This window comes from Zootoca vivipara, chromosome 5 (genome assembly GCF_965207765.1).
Source record: "Zootoca vivipara chromosome 5, rZooViv2.hap1.1, whole genome shotgun sequence".
Lineage (NCBI taxonomy): Eukaryota > Metazoa > Chordata > Lepidosauria > Squamata > Lacertidae > Zootoca > Zootoca vivipara.
Window position 1 is genome coordinate 55,425,345 of NC_142588.1, and position 21,162 is coordinate 55,446,506.

General features: G+C 46.0%; 1 protein-coding gene across 3 annotated transcripts in view; it reads right to left on the reverse strand.

Annotated features, from left to right (window-relative positions):
* Positions 1-6,293, reverse strand: part of SLIT1 (slit guidance ligand 1) — a 124,924-nt gene extending 118,631 nt beyond the window's left edge. For 2 of the 3 annotated variants that reach the window (XR_015950249.1, XM_035133598.3), the window contains exon 1: positions 5,855-6,293. Coding sequence is in view for 2 of the 3 variants with exons in the window: in XM_035133598.3 (XP_034989489.2) it covers positions 5,855-6,051 (197 nt within the window). In the remaining variant the exon portion in view is untranslated. The remainder of the gene's footprint in view (positions 1-5,854) is intronic. The other variant, XM_088670685.1, reaches the window with a different exon arrangement.
* Positions 6,294-21,162: the final 14,869 nt, after the last annotated feature.

The following is a 21,162-nucleotide window of genomic DNA, read 5'->3' on the forward strand; positions in this document are numbered from 1 at the left end:
CTTCCAGCTGTATCCATTATTACCAAATTTATACTTTACATCTGCCCACGTGGTTGTGCTTTTTGTTTCTGTTTGAGAAGAAAAAAACCTCTATTCCATAAGCATACCTGTATTACAAATCAGCCCTGAGTGCTCACTGGAAGGACAGACCCTGAAGCTGAGGCTCCAATACTTTGGCCACCTCATGAGAAGAGAAGACTCCCTGGAAAAGACCCTGATGTTGGGAAAGATTGAGAGCACTAGGAGAAGGGGACGACAGAGGATGAGATGGCTGGACAGTGTTCTCGAAGCTACGAACATGAGTTTGACCAAACTGCGGGAGGCAGTGGAAGACAGGAGTGCCTGGCGTTCAACGAAGAGTTGAACATGACTAAATGACTAAACAACAACAACAACAACAACAACATTACAACAAATTACAATGCATTTAACATTTAAATATTAGATTTAGCATATATTAGGAATCTTAGGGTGGATTGTATAAATATATAATAAAGTGAATAAAGCTGCTAGCCATCATTTTTCATCTAAACCTTTCATGGATTATGAACACCTAATTAACTAAATAAATGCATAAAATCTACACCTTGCCCTGAAATGTGTAATTCTCTCTTCACATATTGAGTTACCAGATATCATTTACCAATAGCTTCTCAAAAGAAAAAATCCCATTTCCCTTTAGCATAACTGTTAGCTTAATACAGTAGATAAACTATTCAACTAAACATATGTCCAATGTTATTGTATGCCCAAAGGAAAGTTTGAGTGTTCTACAGAAAGAGAGAAGGCAGATAGCATTAAATGGGCCTAACTGTTAAATATACCCAACTCAATCTCCTCCCCACAGTTGTTTTTGTCCAAAATTGTGTGACAAAATGATTTCTCTGCACACACAATTCCACATCATTCAGTTAACTGTGTTGTGTTTCAATCCTCTGTGTTGACAAAGGATCCTTTGAAGTTTGAACATTTGCAGCAAATCAGAACCAACCAACTATAATCCTCTCTTCTATGGTTGTGTATACACATGTAGCCTTTGAAGTGGACAGGGATTCCCCCCCCCCCCACCAGTGGGCTTTTGTACATTATGGTCTGCAATTGTACACACCTTCATACAACAAATGTTATCTAAAGTAGCAGTTATCATCTGTGCAATTTGTAGAGTGTTAGAAACTCAAATATATAAGCTAGGTGGCAAATGGCTCCTTAAACCAGGGTCACAGTCACCAAAACAGAATGCCTAGTTGCTGTTTAGGGGATAGACAACTCAAAAGTTGTATTTTTCAATATGACTTTTTGGTTCCTGAAATTCATTCTGATTGTGCAGATAAAATATAACAGACAGAATTCTACAGGACGCGTTGCTAGTGTTTGAAAATAGTCATGATCCAAGGATTCCCAGGCATGCCCCTCCAGATGGTGGAGACATCAAGTGACCCTAGCGCCCGGGCATCTTCACTTGGTCACAAGTAGCTGATAGCCAGGTGCAAAATGAGCCTGGTGCCTGGCGAATTTTGAATGCTGTTTCTACATGCAGGTGGGCATGTTTTCAGACTAGTGGTCAATAGTGTTCTCTATACCCCTCCTGTCAATTAGTGTTTCCACAGAATAAATAGAATAAGAATAAGAATAAATAAATAAGAATACATATTTTTAACTGCCTTTTGAAAGAGAGGGACTAAATGCTGGTATAATGATTTTCAGAAGTTATATAAGGGTATAAAGAGACAGCTAGGTTGCTGTACTGTTTCCTATTTGCTTCTTTCATTCATAGACAAGGTGAGCTTGATGAGGGGGAGCAGCACAGCCCTGCAACAGCAAGTAGGCCTGTACCAACAGGTGACCTGAAAAAGCGCTCTCTTGTGCACACATGCATGCTGCAAGCACTTGAGAAGCACATTCTTGGCACAAAACTGTTCATAACCATTCCAGTAGAATGTGCTTTAGGTTGCCATATAGTGTGGGATAGGGATAGGGATAGCATTGTATGTGCAGCATTACGAAAAGGCACCAGCATCCAGCACTGAATGCACATTATTGCACAGTGTGTACACACCCAAATCTTTCATTGACTGGGATCAACAGGGCAAGGTAACACCTCTGGATTAGAATCATAGACTCTGAGTATCATCTAGTTCAACCTCCTGCAGTCCAGGAGTATGCAGCTGCTACATATAGGGACTGAACCTGCAACTTTGGCTTTATCAGCACCACACTCTAACCAATCGAGTTAGAGATATTTAATGGTCAGATTTCTCATTAGATGGTGGAAGGAAGTTTTCAGTGTTTTTGTAATTCTAACACCTTTCCCCATCCCATTTCTTTCTCAAGGAGGGATGTCGATAAAACTTCTGGGGTCAGTCTATGTGTGGGATACAGGGAAGGTGTATCCCTCTTTATGCAGAGTGAGAGAGAGTTTGGATTTGATATCCCGCTTTATCACTACCCGAAGGAGTCTCAAAGCGGCTAACAATCTCCTTTCCCCTCCTCCCCCACGACACCCTGTGATGTGGGTGGGGCTGAGAGACTTCAAAGAAGTGTGACTAGCCCAAGGTCACCCAGCAGCTGCATGTGGAGGAGCGGAGATGCGAACCCGGCTCCCCAGATTACGAGTCTACCGCTCTTAATCACTACACCACACTGGTGGGTAGGTCTTACCCTCTCAACGGGCCGTCCCGCCCACCTGTCAAAGTTAGTCCATGGAAGAGTGAGACAGATAAAGAATCTAGCCCCCTTGGCCAAAAAGATTCCCCACCTCTGAAGTAGGATGACCATGAGAAGTAGTGCTCCAACTGTGACAACTGAGGTCCCTCTTGTCAAACCAGGAATGGTAGCCCTTCCTGGTGTTCTGGCATTTCAGATCTGAGCCAGGTTTAGTGCATGTGGGCAGCACACTCATTCTATACTCACAAAGCAGCTCCCCGTGGCTGTGCCATGATAACAACTTCAATGAATGTAATTAAGGTGCCAGAGAAGGAAATGCTGTTAAAGAAGGTGCCCTTTTAAAGAAGGTGTCCCGCAGTGCTACTACTAACTGAGTTCACCAAGCTTCCTTTGTTGTGCATAGGAGCATCTAGGGCCCTGACCTAATTAGGCTCACTCTGAGGGCATTTATTGGTTTGTAGAAGGAATGATAATAGGAATGGGTGGATTGCCTTGTAGGAGATCCTCACAACGGACCAGGCTTGCCTTAGTGCCTGGGATGTGGCTTCTGAAACTCTTAGAATCTGCAGTACTTCAAGGGGAGGGAGGACTGTTGTGCTCCCACTGTACTGCCGCACTTGGAGCTGGGTGGGTGGATCATATCCCCATGCTTGGCCCAATAATGAGCTCACATGAGAGCAAAGAAGATGATAGCCAGAAGCAGGAAAGCTTTGGTGCCTTGATGTGGAGTTTTCTTGTACCATGCTGACCAGAGACAAGATGTTACCCTCACAAGAGACCAGGAAAAGGGCTGCATCTAAATAAAACTGCTATAATTACCCACTGCGAGAATATTCATGGTGCAGTACTGCCTTTTATGCAAAGTTGCTTAACTTCAGGTTTAGCATCTCTCTGGGTAGCTAAGGGAGCACCCCCTGCCCACCAAGTTTCTGCTGCACCTGATGCTCATAGGAATCTTCCACATTCACATTTTACACCACACGCCATCCCCATTCTTTTCTAGGTTACCCTGCAGTCAAGCATAAATCTGAAAGAGTATCCTACACATGAAGCCCCATCCCAGCCTGTCTGGCGATGGAGGGAGACATTCCTCAGAGGAGATCAAGAGACAGCAAATTGGGTGGTGGTGGTGGGGGAGAGCAGTAGGTCAGCCTTCCTCCCCCTCCAGATGTTTGGGACCGCAACAAGCTGTACTTGTCCAGGGCTGACGTGAGTTGTAGTCCAAGCCATCTGGAGAGCACCAGGTTGGGGAAGGCTGGAGGGAGGCTAAGAAGAGAGACTAAGGGGCTTAAGCAGAGGCTCTGGGGGAGCCCAGACAACAATTGCACAGGAGCTGCAAGGCAGGCTCAAGGGTCCTGACTCTCTCCTACAGACTTTGTCCGTTGCGTTTCAAGCTGCTTTCTGCATAAAAGCAGAAAAGAAACAGAAAGAATCGCAAGGCCTTAAGAGGTGCAAGGAGGGGATATCCTGCTTGACTGCAATAAATCCAACCACTCAGCCCCCTTGTTTCCCCCCAGCCTAAACAGCACGTTCCAGTGCTGCATTCTGGTGAATTATTTAGCATCCCCTCCAGCTTTTTACTTCCCTTTGCACCCCCCACCAAAGCAATGGACACCGTCAGGCTGCTGCTGCTGCGGAGGAATGAGGAGCATTCCAGCCAGCATTAAGTAAGTGTGTAATGAGGAGGGGTGTGTGTGTGCGTTAATGATCAGCCCCTGTTCCAGTTGAGCTCCCATTCCCTCCCCTCCCCTCCTGCCTTTATTCTGGATAATTCAGAACCTCACATGCAGAGATGAAAGGCACACACAGTGCCTGGGCTGCCATTCCCTTGTCTGTCTCTTCCACCCCACTCGATCTCCCCTTTATCTCCCTGGTATTCTGCTTTTGCCATGGATATTGCCTGAGTGGGAAGGGTTGATCATGGGGAGAGGATTTCTCCCCCCACCCCATGGATCCTCTTTCTTCACCCCTCATTAAACTGCGGAAAGAGGGGGCAAAGGGAGAGATGGGAAAGGACAGCCACCAGGGCTGCAGGCTTGGCTAGAGACAGCAAGCCCCCTCCTGTAAGGATTTGGAAGAGGAGGCAAGGGACACTCAAGACTCCACGGTCCAGATTCCATCCTCCACACCCACCTCCTCCAGCTGCTCCACATTTCAAGCCCATTTCTTCCCCCAGAGAATCCTGGGAGCTGTAGTTTGCTAAGGGTGCTGGGAATTGTAGCTCGGGGCATGCAATTTGCAGTTCGCAGGATTATTTGGGGGAAATAAATGTATAGTGTGGGTGCAGCCTTGTCAGATACACTTACGTGGTGTGGCCAGTTATATAAGGGGTAGGAAAGGGGGCTACGCTCCTAAAGAGGACTTGACTTTCCTAGGACCCCCCCCAAAAGGCATCCATCTAGCTCCACAGAAGAGGAGGCAGTTTCCCCAGAGAGTCTTACTAGAGCGGACAGAACACGAACACACGAACACACACACACACACACACACTGCATGCAGATAAATGGAGAAAATAAGCAGCCCTCGCCAGCCGGCCCACAGGAGATTCACACCCGCGTGAACGCGCCAGCACACACATACGCGTCCACGGTGCGTGCTCCCCGTTTCTGGAACCTTGCCGAGCAGCCAGCTCGTGCAGCTAAAGTTAGCCTGGTCCCGGGCATCTCGCGCGTTGCAAGTAGGCGCAGCGCAATGGCCGGATCGCGCTCAGCAGGAATCCCCCCTCCCACGACCCGCGCTGCTCTAAACCTGACCCGGACCTGCAGGCCACCGGACTCTGGTGCACGTGTGAGAGACGGGGTGGGTTGGGGAGACGTTACACACCCACCCAATGGTTTGGGAGGGGGGCACACCCGCACGGGGGCGCGCCGCAGTTCCCTAACAAAGGCAATCGAGTGATTGTTCCCGGAGACCCCGAAGGGATCTGCGGCGGCTGCCTCAGCCCGACCCAACTCCCTCCCCACGTCCCTACTTCCCCCAGAGGGATCATTGTCTGCCCCCCATCTCGGACCGTCTGAGCGCGTCTCGCAGTGGCACATCCTAAGCGGCTGGGCTCCATTGTGAGGGCGGGAGAGGGGGTGTGGCGGCCGGCACCGGCGGATCCCCTACCCGAGAGAGGGGCCACCCCAAGGACCCCCCGGGGTCGCAAATGTCTCCCCCTCCGAGGCACGCGATCCTCCCCAGCACTTACAGCCTTTCTGCACTCCTCGGGATGTTCTTGGGGACGCTGCGGAGCCCCAGTCCGTGACAGTCGACGGTGGTGCCGCTGCAGGCGCACGGCGCGGGACAGGCGCTCGCCCGGACCCGGCAAAAGGCCGCCCAGGCCAAGAGGCAGGCTCCCGCCCGCAGCCACACGCCGCCCGACGCCGCTCGCTTCACGGGAGCCATGCTGCCTGCGCTGGCTAGCGAGGGGCTGCCCCGCACATGATCGCACGGCGCGCTCGCCGAGGCGGCGTGGAGTGGAGAGGCTGCCTTCTGGCGCAGGCGGGCGATCCCGGCTTCTGCTTCTTCCACTTCGCGCCTTCGTCGCCTGTCCGGGTCACAGGAGGAAAAAGCCCCGGCCGCCCAGGAGGGTTAAGCACAGGAACACGCGCTGCCTTCGCGTCTCGCTGCCTCGCTCTCAAAGACACACATCCAGAGCCCTCGTCTCATCCATCAAGCCCAGACAGCAGGAGCAGCCTTGGCTCCGCCCCCGTCCCCCCTTCAGTCTCCTCACCCGCCTCGGGCGCCCAGATCTCTCCCCGCCACCGCCACCCACCCACCCTCTTCTCCGACAGAGGGCCGGGAGGGGGCGAAACGGGACAAGAAAGGCGCGCACTGTCTGCCCAGGGAAGCAGAGAGGAGGCTCCCACTTAACGCACTCGCGGAACCACCAGCCAACTGGCAAGACACCTCCGCGGAAGAGAGAGCTATACACTCGCGTGTACACACACGTACGTACACACACACCCAAGACCCAGCGAAGCACACGCTCTGAGAGTCTGTCGTGGAGAGACGCAGTCACGCGTCTTGTAAAGATGCACATAGAGAAAAATAGGCGAAGAGCGTCCCAAAGTAGCAGGCCAGACACAGAGGCCCAGGGAAGGAGAGTCGCCCTCCTCACTCAGACACACACACACAATGGGGTTGAGCTGTCCTTGGATAGTCATTTGTGGTAAACAGGGTTTTTTGTGATTTCTGTTGATAGGTTGTATTTTGATGTAAAACTCTCTGAGGTCACAATCCGATCTATACAAGAACACAAAACCATATTGGCTTTTTCCACCATCTCACGCCATCAATGAGTGCACCCAACTCCCCTTGAATAAATGCATGCTTTTGGCTTATTAGCTCAATTGCTAGGGTGGTGTAAATTTCAAAGGAAGACTCTTCTGAAGTGAATTGGCAAGCTAGGGTGCTTTGCCCTTTTAGGAACAGAAGGGAATCTGAGAACACCCTGAGCTTTCAGTATGAATGGAGCTGAAAAACAAAGGGATGTAACCTTAAGATACCTGGAATCGCATCAGCTTCTCAGGTGTAGTAGTGCTGTGTGTGTGTGTGTGTGTGTGTGTGTGTGTGTGTTTGTTTAATCTACAGGAAACTAGACTATCCACAGCTGCTGGGGTTTGGAATTTAACTTGAATGTGGTCAAACTGATGATGAGAGAATGGGGTCCACATATGTCCTTTCCTTACCTTACCTTACCTTACCTTACCTTACCTTACCTTACCTTACCGTACCTATATATGACACTACCTTTTGGATATTCACATGTAAATGATTGCCCAAGCCCAATACCAGGCCACCACTGATTACCTCTCTACTCCTATATTGACTGTTGATGTCTGATGTTACAGACAGGTAACACACCCACCAATAAGAGTTTCCAAGCACCAGTCTAACACCTCAACCTCCTCTCCAGTTTCAAATGGACTAGAATCTGGGTGCCATCTGCTTATTGATGGCACTTCACCAAAAATCTCCTAATGACAGCTCCCAAAAGCTTCATATAAACGTTAAATAGCATTGGGGAAAGATGAAATCCAGTGGGACAGACACCACAGAATACCTCCCATCATACCAGACTGTAGCCCCCCATATCTACTTTCTGGAAACAGCTCTAGAAGCAGGAGTACAACTAGTAAAGCACAGTGCCCTCAAGCCCCACCTCCTCCCTGAGATGCTCCATAAGGATACCATGGTTAACAGTATCAAAAGCCACTGAGAGATTGAGAAGAATGAGCAGGGTCATACTCCCCTCACATTTCTCTCCTGACAAATGTCATAAACCAGGGTGATCAAGAAAGCTTAAGTGCCACAAGCAGACCTAAAGCCAGACTTGAATGTCTCCAAGTAATCAGTTCCCTCCAAGCAGGCCTGAAAGTAGACTGCCAACTCTCTATTCTCCACAGCAATAACTGTTAACACTTCTGGGTCCAGGGAGGTCTCCTTAAGGATGGGACAAACCACTGCCTCCTTCATCTACCCCTTCTCCAGTGAAGTATTAATCAGTCCCTGAACCCATCCAGTCTGCTCCCTACGACTAGCTCTAAGAAACCAAGATGGGCAAGGCACAAGGAGGCAGGTGGTTGGCTGCACTTCTTAAAGCAATTTGTCCACATCCTCAGGCTGCAATAATGTAAACTAATCCAGTATAGATGGAACAGACAGTACTCTAGAAATCCTCATTGGACTTGCTCAAATTGTGGCATCCAATTTTGTCCAAATCTGAGCAATTCTGCCTCTAAACAGCAACAATAACTCTTCAAATGGTGGCAATTGATCTCATCTCCAAAGATCCCGCTTGTTTGCCACAGATGTTGCTCTCCACAACCAATCCATGGGTAGCATTCTGCTTACTATTTAGGGTAGCCCACAATTTATTTGCCTGTTTAGGTGTATATTACATCCCACATATCTATTCATTATGCAAACAGGCAGACTCATTCATCAGGCAGTCTTAGATTCTGACTGGTGGTAAATCTAGAGCATACGGTACTAGATTTGGCAACCTTTTGGTACATTTTCCTTACTAGAAGCAGGTACAAATTTGGCAGCGAGGAAGAAACACCTATTTGCATGCAATGCAGATACAGCACCAACTTGGAAGTCTTCCTTAATGACAGCTAGAGAGAGAGGCTAACCATATGCACATGTGAAGGGTTGAGAAAGACACAGCCAACTCGGTGTTATCACCTCAGTCAACAAAAAAGCAAATTCTAGATTAAACTATTGAGTCCTTATTTTGTTGAATATGACTGCCTGATAAGGCTGGTGCCATTTTTAAGGTGCTCAAAACATGAATAGTGAAGCCGTTCTACCTAGACAACAATATATAGCTTTCTCCACTTTTTATTCTGTTTACTCTAAATTGCTAAGGGCTGTCCATTTATCTTTAAGCACATGGGTATCCTAGGTACAATGAAGGTGTATTCAGCATGCATAAAGACATACATAATTTGAGCAGTAGGCTCACTGTGGAAACACACTCATTATTTTTTTGTTTTGTGAAAGGTACCATTTTCACTCCCAGATCAACCTCAAAGAAAACTCATCATTGTTAAACTCTCAGGGAGGTCTTCTTGAGGAAGGAGTTCAGTACTGCCTCTTCCAAAGCAGTTGGCACATTCCCTTCCTGAAAGGTGGAATTAGCCACTACCACCCCCGTCATTCCACCTTGGCTAGCTCTTACAAGATAAGTGCAAAGGTTGAGATTTCAGGTGGTAGGCCAAACACTTTAAAGTATATTGTCTATAACCTTGAGCCTCATCAAGGGAAACTCATCCCAAACAAAATGAGAGCAATCTAGAGCAGTCGTCCAGAGACCTTTTCAGGCTCAGGACCCACTTTTAATCCCAACATGCATATGGGGACCCATTTTGTAATCTTGCACCATATATTTGCATGGTGGTAGAGTGCTCCTGCTGCAACCCACCTTGGATTAGGTTGAAGACCAGTGCTCTAGACACCCCACTAGGCCTGTCATAAGCTCAGCCCAGATGCGAGCAACTTTGCCACCAAAGTGCCTAGCCAACCTGTCTCAACAGGAGTCAAAGGGTTCTAGTCTATCACCCTTCAGGGAAGTTCCCACCAACCCTATCACCTCTAAGAAAAGTTCTGCTGGACAACTTCTCAAGGACACAGTAGTCTCAGAGAAGTAGGTCTCCTTCACTGCTATGTGGTAGACATGATTATGCATGATCTTGCCTATGCTTGGTTGCATTTGATACACTATTTGTACCACCTTGGCCACCATCCTGCCTTTTTTAATCGTCAGAGCTCCCCCCACACTGATGGAGAGGGCACGCTCATGAGCAACTATGCTAATGTTTCTCTTACCATTACACAGCAAGACTAGGGCCAGTCATGGAGAATCCTCCCATAGCATTCAGCAATCCCTTGGGCTTCCCCGAGTTTCTGGGAGCAGCCAATCCTCCACACTGCAAGGGGGGCCTGCTGCCATCAGTCCAAACCTTACTAGGAAATAGTTGGTCTATGACACCAAGGTAAAACTTGTGGTAGAGCACCCAACAGCTGGAAAAGTGAAATACAGTATACAACTCCCATCCCACCTGTTCCTCTGAACCTCAGGTGAGGATGATTTTCAAGGCTATGAGTAATTACTTTGAGTTATGCCTACACCTGTCCTTCCCAGGGAGCAGCAGAATTGGCTTCCTCCGCAGTTCTCCTGTGACAGGTGTGCAAAGCTTGAGACCAAAGTGATCTAGGCACAGTGAAGGGAGAAAACCATCTCCCCTGAGCTGTCACAAATGCACACCAGACCTCAGCACTCAAGAGTTTCTAGGGCTTGCTGATCAGAAGGTCGGCGGTTCGAATCCCTGCAATGGGATGAGCTCCCGTTGCTCGGTCCCAGCTCCTGCCAACCTAGCAGTTCGAAAGCACATCAAAGTGCAAGTAGATAAATAGGGACCGCTCCGGCGGGAAGGTAAACGGCGTTTCCGTGTGCTGCTCTGGTTCGCCAGAAGCAGCTTTGTCATGCTGGCCACATGACCTGGAAGCTGTCTGCGGACAAACGCCGGCTCCCTCGGCCTATAGAGCGAGATGAGCGCCGCAACCCCAGAGTTGGACACGACTGGACCTGATGGTCAGGGGCCCCTTTACCTTTACCTAAGCGAACCAAGAGAGAGGGCGAGGGAGCCTATTGCATGAAAGAAAATAAATGTTTAAAATCTCTCTATCCCAATGCAAACAGAAATGAATCTGACACAGCACTGGGAATAACACTGGCTGAATAAGCTCTGGGGTTTGGCAGTGGGTGCAAACTTTCCACCCAGAGTCTCTCTGGATGTAGGATTCAAATCAAAACACTGTGGTGGTGACATTTTCCCCTGTAAAAGGATGCGGAAGGAGCACTTAGTTCAGGTGCACTTCTTGCAGGAGGGCATGTAAATGCCATCCTTTGCCCTGCTTGAGTTACTGGTGTATTTGCAATGTACAATGATAGGTTATTTTGGTAGGGGTCACCCCTCTGGGGGAGGAAGCAAGCCCCTCGCTCTTCTTCTTTCTCCTGTCTCAGCATGATAAAGAAGAGGGTTAGTGGAAGATGACTCAATTTTTCATCTTCACTCTTCTGGTTATCTAAGTCATCTGAGGGAAAATACAAGTCCTTGGGTCCCTCTCCCATCCCAAGGAGCACTATGTGGTGGAAGAAACAGCAGTCCAGTCTTAGTCCCAAGACCCTTTGAACTGATTGCTTTATGAACAGCAACAAGTAGAACATGAGCAGCAAGGTTTGGAACAACACAGACCTCTGGATTTTCTTTGCTTCTCAGCCCTGTGAGGGTCTGAAGGACCAACACAGTCTCTATCAGTTGCTTTATTATCATCTATTTGCTCCGTAGCAACAAGAACTGGATCAGTAACAGATTTGGGAGTTACATGAATTGGGATCTATTAATATTTAACCTTTAACCTTAATTTTGCTTAGATAGAAGAAAAATTTGAAGTGTAAGATAAAATGACTATAACAAAACATAATTACGACATGCAAAATATCAACAACATGCAACATGCAAAATATCATATGACATGCAAAATATCAACAATTTTAACTATTCAGCTCTTCTTTGACTTAGCACTTCCACCTTTCCAAACTAGTTAAGAGCTTTGCTATGCTATGGCTCTACAGTTAACTTACCCTAAATAGTAAGGAAAGAATTAAAAAAGAATATTACGGCTACCAACCAAGCAGAGGTTCAAAGGAACAGGTTTCTGTGGACTTGGAGGAGTGTTAAGAGATAAATTCTAGATACTTTTGTAGGAGATGAATGCTTTTTGGGAGGGAAAAAGCTGAATAATAAAATGTTTTTGTTTAAACCTCACCAGTCAAAAAGCAAAAATAAAATAAGAAAATTGTGTATATAAAACTTAAGATTGTTCATAAACCAAAGCCCCAGCCTCAAAGGACTAGTTTAGAAGGAAAATGGCCACAAGCAGCTCCGAACCTGAAGAAGGGACAAATTTAAAGCAAGACATCCCTTTTCTTAAAGAGAAGGCAAAATAGTAAATGAAAGGTCATGGGGCAGACACCTGCAGAAACAGGTTTCCATTGTTCTGAGGAACTGGCATGTCTTTGAGCCTTATCAGGGCACAATGAGGCTTGTGAAAGTCACAGCTGCTGCTGCAATTGAGTAAAAATATTGTAACTTCCTCCCAATGGTGTATTTTCTTAATTTGACTAAGGCCTTCTCAGCAATTTCTATTTCTTAACATTGCAGAAAACAGGCAGAGGACATTTCCACCCTCAAGACAAAATATTAGGCCTGCTTAAACCATGAACCAGAGTTTTCTTGACCAAGTTTTGCCTCTACAGTACTCCACAGCTTTTTGGGAAATGTTGGGATAGGGCCTAGAGAGATAAACCACAACATTTTAAAAAGAGGTCCTACTACTTATTTAGGAACTTCGTAGAAAAGAATGAACACTGTAAAGGAAAAATTAATATTATATATTATAGGACATCAAGGTAAAGGTAAAAGGACCCCTGACCATTAGGTCCAGTCGTGACCGACTCTAGGGTTGCGGCACTCATCTCGCGTTACTGGCCGAGGGAGCCGGCGTACAGCTTCCAGATCATGTGGCCAGCATGACTGAGCCGCTTCTGGCGAACCAGAGCAGCACACGGAAATGCCGTTTAGCTTCCCGCCGGAGCGGTACCTATTTATCTACTTGCACTTTGACATACTTTCAAACTGCTAGGTTGGCAGGAGCAGGGACCAAGCAACGGGAGCTCACCCCATCGCGGAGATTTGAACCACCATCCTTCTGATCAGCAAGCCCTAGGCTCAGTGGTTTAACCCACAGCGCCACCAGCGTCCCATAGGACATCAAATATTATGTTAAATATAAGATTTTTAATCAGACTTGTAGACTATATTATGTTTTAAAGAAATGTAATCTGATATACTGTTCATGGGGGGAGGAGCAATTTATATTCAATATTTATGTTTATACTATAATTAATATTACTTTTTTAACACAGTTTGGTTGGAAGAATTAAACAAATTATTAAATAAAAAATATTTAGGAACTTCTATCACTCAGAATGGTATCACCACAACAGTAAAACCGAGGCGTGGGAGGAGGGAAAGAGCTTGACTAGTTAATTAATTAATTAATTAAATCTTATCCTGCCTTTCCTCCAAGGAGCTCAGGATAGTGTCTGTGTCCCCCTACTCCACTTATGTAATCTTTACAACAATCCTGTGAGGTAGGTCACCCTTCATGAGTTCTTCCACAGCTGAGAAGCAAGAGACGGTTATTAGCCCCCTTCAGCAATGGCAGATCCAGAAAGAGACAGCAGGAGTTAGCCAGGATCTCACCCTCTAATTGCTGCACTATCTGGTTCCATAGAGACTTTTAGAGGCCTTGCTGCTGTAGAAAATGTAATTCTTAATCATGGAAGTCAGTAACTCTGCAGAAGTTCAGTTAGGGTGGGCTAGACTCCTTTTTTTTTGTCCTGAAGGCAACACAGAGTGACAGCATGAAGAAATACAGCAGGCAGTTTTGGCAGCAGCAAGTAGAAAGCTAGTCTATTAATCAGTAAAATAACCCTGCAAGGCTTCTTTGTTGGAGAGAACCCAACAGAACAAGCAATATAGAAAGAAAGGGACCTGGGAGGCAAGTGGGACTGAAACAGCTCAAGTCTGAACCATCAGCTTATAGTGGCTCCAGCCCCAAACCTCTCCATGGGCCCTTGGTTTGAATTATTTTCATGGCAACAGAAAATATTAGAAAGTGTGCACAGGAGTTTGCTGTGTTGGATTTCAGTGCACAAGGGAAGGAGCTCTGTTAACTCCTGAAAAGGCTTCTGTTTAGAATATGCTATCTTTGTTAAAAGATGCTAAATATTCAGTACACAAACGCTGCAGCCAAAGAGAAAACTGTTTGGGCCTTGTTGCACCATGTAACTACTACAACACAAAGGTAACACAACTGGCATTCTTTGCTCTTGGCCCCTGGGGCTACTGACAGAAATTTGGGAGTCTAGCTAGTCTATCTTCATATTTCACTGCTTCCTCAACCATGGGCTTCCTACTTAGGTCTCTGCATCCCAAAACTTTACTTGATAAGGAAACCATCCCAATTCCTACAAGCCAGTTTTATGCTGTTTCATCCTTACCTGGTATATACACAAGCACACACCTTTCACTTTGAAGGGAGCTAGTTTACAGGCATATTCACACTATACATTTAAAGCACAAAGAATTCTGAGAACTGTAGTTTACCTCTCATACAGCTACAGTTCCCCAGCACCCTTCACAAACTATAATTCCCAAGATTTTTTGGATGAAGCTATGTGCTATAAATGTGTGGTGTGCTTGTGACCTGGAAAATGGTGTTGGTGCTGGGATACAGTAACAGTGGACATTATTGAGAAGAGGGAACCAATTGCATTATCATTACATAATCAGCTGCAGGCTTGGGCATAGACGCAAATAGGTCGCTAGATAGGAACAACAGATCTCTCTCTCTCTCTCTCTCTCTCTCTCTCTCTCTCTCTCTCTCTCTCTCTCTCTCTCTCTCTCTCTCTCACACACACACACACACACACACACACACTCTCTCTCTCTCTCTCTCTCTCTCTCTCTCTCTCTCTCTCACACACACACACACACACACGCCTCTGGATAACTATTTGTACCTGCAGATTAAGTTTCCTGTGCAGTTGAGCATTTTGCAACAGTCCTCCATCTCATTTATCCTACCCAACCATCTCTCTTCCTATCTGATTTGTTATAATTGGACATGGAGTGCTGTGTGGTTAAGGGGGAGGGAGCCGAGGCAGATTGGTCAAGTTTGTGGGGTACCATCTCCATGGAGACTGCATTCTTTGTTTAATGCTTCCGACACACTTCAAAGGGCTTTGGGTTTGGAGCAGGCCCTGCTATGGCTCTCGAGATGTGGGAGGGGAAGATGTTCATGTTCATATTGGTGCAGCTGGAGTCAGAATAGCAACATGTGGGACAGGCCCACGGAAGCTCGCTGGTGCTAACTTTGAGAAACAGGGAGTCTGACCTGGGATACCAGAGGGGCTAGGGCATGTATACCCCCACCCATGCTTAACCAGATCATTGAGCTTTGCAGTTACCTAGCAACTGTAATACACATTGCCTTGCTGGGCAGCACAGCTTCAGAAGTCAGTGCCAGTCAGGACAAGGAAGGTGTGTGTGTGTGTGTGTGTGTGTGTGTGTGTGTGTGTGTGTGTGTGTGTAGAACTGGGAAGAGTAGAGACCCAAAGCTGAGGATGGGTGCAGAGCTATTTTTCCTCCAGGGCATATAATCCTCTCAGGCCAGCCCTGCCAGATGCTCAGGACTCCTATAGTCCCCACAGTGGATCTATGAACTATTCCTGCCTTACTGATTATGGTGGGTGTCACTGTCTGTTCCCACCAGAATAAAAGAATAAAGGGGAGGTCACTGAGGATTTCAAGGTTGAAAGTAGGAATGTCAGGGAAGCAAAAAGCATGCTGAAAATAAGAGGCTACTCTACCCTCCACTTTCAATCAGAACAACAAGCTGCTCACATTGAGATGTGGCCAATGGATTTTCATTTATTTTTAAATTTTACATCCCGCTCTTGGTCAGAAGAACTCAGAGCAGGTTACAACACTAACAAATAAGAACTATCAGAAAACTATAGACGAACTTATTAACGACTTTAATAAGCTTTTGGGTTAATAAGTGAAATTGAGCTTTTTGTCTATCAGTTACCAATTTTGGATTGGATTATTACAATGTAATTGGAAAGCCTTCTGTAGAAAAGCCAGCAAGCCCTGCCAGAAGCTCAGAGAGAGGTCTGGCTACCATTCACTGCACATACTGCACATTTTTCCACTAGGCTAATCCATCATTGCTTCCTCATGTTCAACTTTCAACATGCATAACAAGTGGGTCACAAAACCTCTACTTCTGATGCTTCATCTGGAGATAATGAAGACCAACAGTATTAGTATCAAATAGCTCATATGCAGATAGACATAAGTAGAACTGAAAGTCACACAACACAACACATGTTTCCTGCAGTAATGTACCTGGCTGTAGATCACCAAGTCTTGATTGACAAATGAGTTGTTACTGATTTTTTAAACTCATGATTGGATTGAATTGCCTTTGCCACTAGATGGTCTTTGTGAAAGAATTAAGATTTGCTAACCCTTCACTGTTTTCTGATGCAGGAAGTTTGCCAATAGCAACACACAGAAGCAACCCTAACCAAATAGTTAAGTATTTAATTGGCGTTGGGTGGTGGAATAGTTTGAGTGCTGGACTAGGTCTGGGAAGATCCGGTTTCAAATTCCCATTCACCCAAAAAGCAATTGGGTGACCCTGGACAAGTCACTAGCTATCTCTCAACTTAACCGACCCCCAGGGTGGTTGTGAAAATAAAATGTGTGGGGAGGGGCCCTGAGCAACTTGGAAGGATAAAATAAAAATGTCAAAAGCAATCATCATATGGAACTAGATCCTAATGAAAATGAATGTAATTAATATGACACACCTAGTTTGAACGAATGAGATTATTTTGAAAATAATGTGTTTTGGAAGACCGATTTAATGCTAGAGAGAGTAAATGTAAGGGCAGATTTCAGACGAGTTCTTTCACAAATGTATTTTGTACTGTGCCTTCCCTTGCTTTTTCATTTGCTTCGCACAAGACCAGGTACCTGGATCTGTATTGATCGATCAAATCCTTTATTCTCCCACAAGACTAACATAATTCAAAGAGGTCCTCAAAAGCTCTGAGCCCATTTTTTCCGTCCCACCAGTCATTATCCACACATTTACCCCTTAGTGAAACCAGACACCTCCTCAATTGCTTTTTATGACAAAAGCAGAACCTTGCTTTCATATTCAACTAGGGCAGTTCATTATTCCTCTCTCATATTCCTGGTGGAGGCACAATTAAAATTTTCACAAATTCTAGTTCTCTTCATAATTTATTATAGAAATCTCTTTCCACCATTCCTTTCCTACAAAGTCTCTTTATGGAGGTTTGAGATGTGTCATTACATGACGATGATTTGATTGCTGCCTTAATGGAATACATCAGGTTCTACATTATATGCCATTAGGAAAGTAATTTCAACAATCATTACCACTATTCATTTTTTGTCTTGTCACACCAGCACTCTCTTGAGGCTGGCAAAATTATTGCACACAACGGTCTCCATGAAGCAGGGGGAGCCCTCCAGGTGTTGTTGGACTATGACTCCCATCAGCCCCCACCAGCAGAGGCAATGGTCAAGAATCATGGGAGCTGTAGTCCAACAACATCATGAGAACCACCCCTGCCATAAAGAGATACGGAGATGGAATTGTAGCCAGAGCATCCAAGATGGACTCTGAAAGTCTCTCTCCTGATGAAACAACAATGACTGAGAAAATGCAATGAAAGGTGTGGCTCAAAAGTCCTCTCTTTATTTGTAAGGCCCCCTGTCATGAGCTCCAACAACTTTGACTTACAGCTACTAACACAGAGAACCAGAAGATGTCAAGGGAAAGCATCTCTGAGCACTTGTGAGCAGCATGGTATGTGTGAGAAGACCAAATAAAAGGGGCTAGAAAAAGCAGGACTTACCTGAGACAGAGATCAGTTCTGGAGTCTTTTTTCCAGTCCTAGGCCGAGCCTTGGAACATGTGGCTAAAACACAAAATGTGTGCTGTACCTCCAGGATAATTTCTCTCACCGGCCTGAGTTCAGATATAAACAAGACTTCCAGCTCAGAATGTGCAGCTTCCCCAGCTCTTGTTCACACTAACAACCATGTTTTAGCTACTGCATGAACCACTTTGCTTTATGGCTATAAGGTGTGACATATTGCGTACCCATGAGAAATGCAGAGGAAGAAAAGTAGGTAATAAATAGCAGAAAGGCTCTGGGCGGCCCTAGAATTTGGAACTCCCTTCCAAGTTTGGAACTCCCTCCCATCTTGCCTCCTTTGCAATGGCCTCTAACCACTAGGTGAAAACTTCCTTTCTAGCATTTGGCCTGCTGTGCTCTTCATTTCCAGGTTAACTGGGCTCAAAGCCTGTATGGTTGCCACATCTCCAGAACAACTTCTAGAAGTAATTGTTGTCAAAAACGGGCCAATTCAGCGTCAGACTAGTAATATTTGAGAACACCAGTTAGTCAAGTCACAAAGCCTGAAGGCCACTCCTGCCATTTCCTTAACTTACAAGGGTCTATCCAAGACTTATTGCCTTGATATAAGAGCAGCCCTCATGCAAGTGGGCTGTGACAATTATTGCACTCCTGTTTTGGGGACAATGTTGCTACCAGTGCTAATTATTATTGTTTACATGGCAATACAAGCAATAAAGGCATAGATTTGCTCGTGTCCTGCTGGGTTCAGAGAGACAGAGAGTACATTTGTCAAAATATGACTCAATTCCAGCCATTGGTTGCTGATTCGACATGGTGACCAACATCTGCAAGCATGGAGGTGGAATTTACATATGCCCTTGAAATGTAGGTTAAAAACATTCATAGTAGCTGCTAAATACTTGGATTTCCACCACCTTTAGGTCTGATATTGTCAAGTCAGAGGACACACAACACCTCCCCCTTCCAATATGGCTTTATTCCAGCCTTTAAAGCCATCCAGAGTTCCATAATGTAGCACGTTATTGGTTACAACGGAAGCCTATTTTGGTCGTAGCTTCTGGGATTTGTTATGCGGTCCTACCAAGGGCCTTCACGGTTGTTTGGGTAATTGACTGTAGCAGTCTCCCAGCCCAGAGAAAGTATTTATTTGTAATCTTGATTCTTAGTTTATTTCCTACGGGCAAAAGGAAAGATCCCACCACTTGGGTGGCTCAGGAAACTGGCTTCAACTGCAGGTACGTGGACTTGAGATGGTTATTGTCCTGGAACCCTCAGAGACTCTTATTACAATAGCTTTCCTAACAGATGCTGCAGAATGTGCCAGCTATTCCCCCACCGCATTCTAGCCATCGTTTACACAAAATGGATCAAATTCCACACACATGTGACAAATTTGTGGGAATTTGGTTACTGTTCCATGTAGAATCTCGAAGCCAGAGACCCTGTTTGTACTCACTGTTACACTTTCTCCCTCTCTCTCTCTCTCCCTCTCTCTTCCTTTACTTGGGAGAAATTCATTATCCCTCCTCAGGGAAAGAGTGGGATAATTTACTGCTTATTAGGCTAACTTTCCACTTGCTGTTGCCAAGTATGTCTGGCATATTTCTCCATAGTGTCAAACACTGCAGTTTTACTGCAATAAACTCATGCCTCTTTGGAGAGGACTTGGTTCCCAAGGGTTTTTCCTGATTGCCTTGGCTCCCGGAAGGGGGCAGGAAGGATTCAAAAGGAAGTACACTGGGCATCGCATTGCTTCTCTTCAACGCCATTTGATTTTCCTTTGCATGGAGCCCACCAAACCCTTTCCCTGGCCCAACAAGAGAGGGAGGCATAATAGTCCTGTCCTGCTTTATTGATAGAGATGCCAAGGAGTTGTCTTCTCTGTATTTATGGCTAGCTAGAAGGTGGTCCTGGGATGGGAGTCATTAATAACTGCTACAGGGCTGTTGTGTTTCATCTGCATCAGGAACTGCATTACAGCATGTCATCGGGTTGGCGTGTGGGCCCCATTTTGCTTGGCTTGAGGAATCTGGAGCAGTTTGCCGTTTGTATCAAGTGAAGGCAATGAAGAAAATAAATCACAGGGCCCCATCTGCTAAAACAGAGAAAACTGGCCAAACCAAGAATGAGAATAGCAGTCCTTTGCTCCATCACCTCTCATGTCACAATCCCTTTCACCTAGGTACCAGCTGATCATGCTAAGGTGTGTAGACAGGAAATCTCAAGACATGGATGAGCAAATAGCTCCCTCTTCTGGCTCTGTAGCAGAAGATTTTTCCTCTCTTTCCCGAGAATAAAGTAGAGTTTGCTTAGATTTTAATATCGGAGAAAGGGAATTGGCAGATGAGTATCAGGTCCTTCCACCCAGTTATTGACAGACACTTGCATGCATGGGAAGGCAACCAGGTTTCACATCCTATCATCACTGCTGCCATGACTTTTCAAACTCTCACAAAATTTCATTTTCCAGGAAAAATAGCTTTGAGACCTTTCCCAAGGTCAGTCTCCAGGGAAGTAGTTTGAGTTCAGGATCTCTCCGATTCCCTTAGTTTTGACTGTCAGCACATGGCAACAAATAACTTCTCTGGGTTTTAGCAATGTTAATGCTTCAGAAGTAGCATTGGCTACATGGGTTGGCAGAATGCAGTTATTGGTAGCTTGCTGGATGATTGCAAGGCATAGCCTCTTCCCCATCACTTTGTTCTGAAATAACTTGGATGTTCTGTAGATTGGTATTTCTACGCACAGGTTATCCCAAGGCATGGCACATTAAGCAGTTTGCAATTCAGAGCTGACTGGGAGCTGCCTTGAGCCAGAGAAATGGTGCAGCTAATCCAACATTGTCTAGGCTGACTGGCAGTGGCTCTCCAGGGGTTTTCAACAGGGGTCAATGCCAGCAGAAAGCCTAACTATGCCTTCCCCTCTGATTAAGCCTTGTGGAGAAGTGGGGTGGATTTTGACTGCATCGTTGTCTTGGTTCTCTACTCCATTAACTCAGTCCATGGGAAGAACCTTCTTTCCATAGTGATCATCTAACACAGGCTCCCTCTTTCCCCAAATGTCTTTTCAGAAGCCCTTCTAAAGCAGAGATGGGGAACCAGTGACCCTCTAGCTGTTAGTGGACCACCATGCCCACCATCCCTGACCACTGGCTGTGCTGGCTAGAGCAGATGAGAGTTGTCCTCCAGTAACAGAATGGAGGGCCACAAGTTTGCCCATCCATTTTACAATGTCTGTGAGGACTAGTGTGATGCATACTTTCTATACCATTGTGGAATACTGGGCCAGTAATGGGAAGAAGAGCAAGAGGAAAAGAAGTGGGTTGCTGATAGTTGGAAGGGGACAGGCACAGGAGTCCCCTGATCAAGTCCAGCTCCAGAAGTACAAACTTT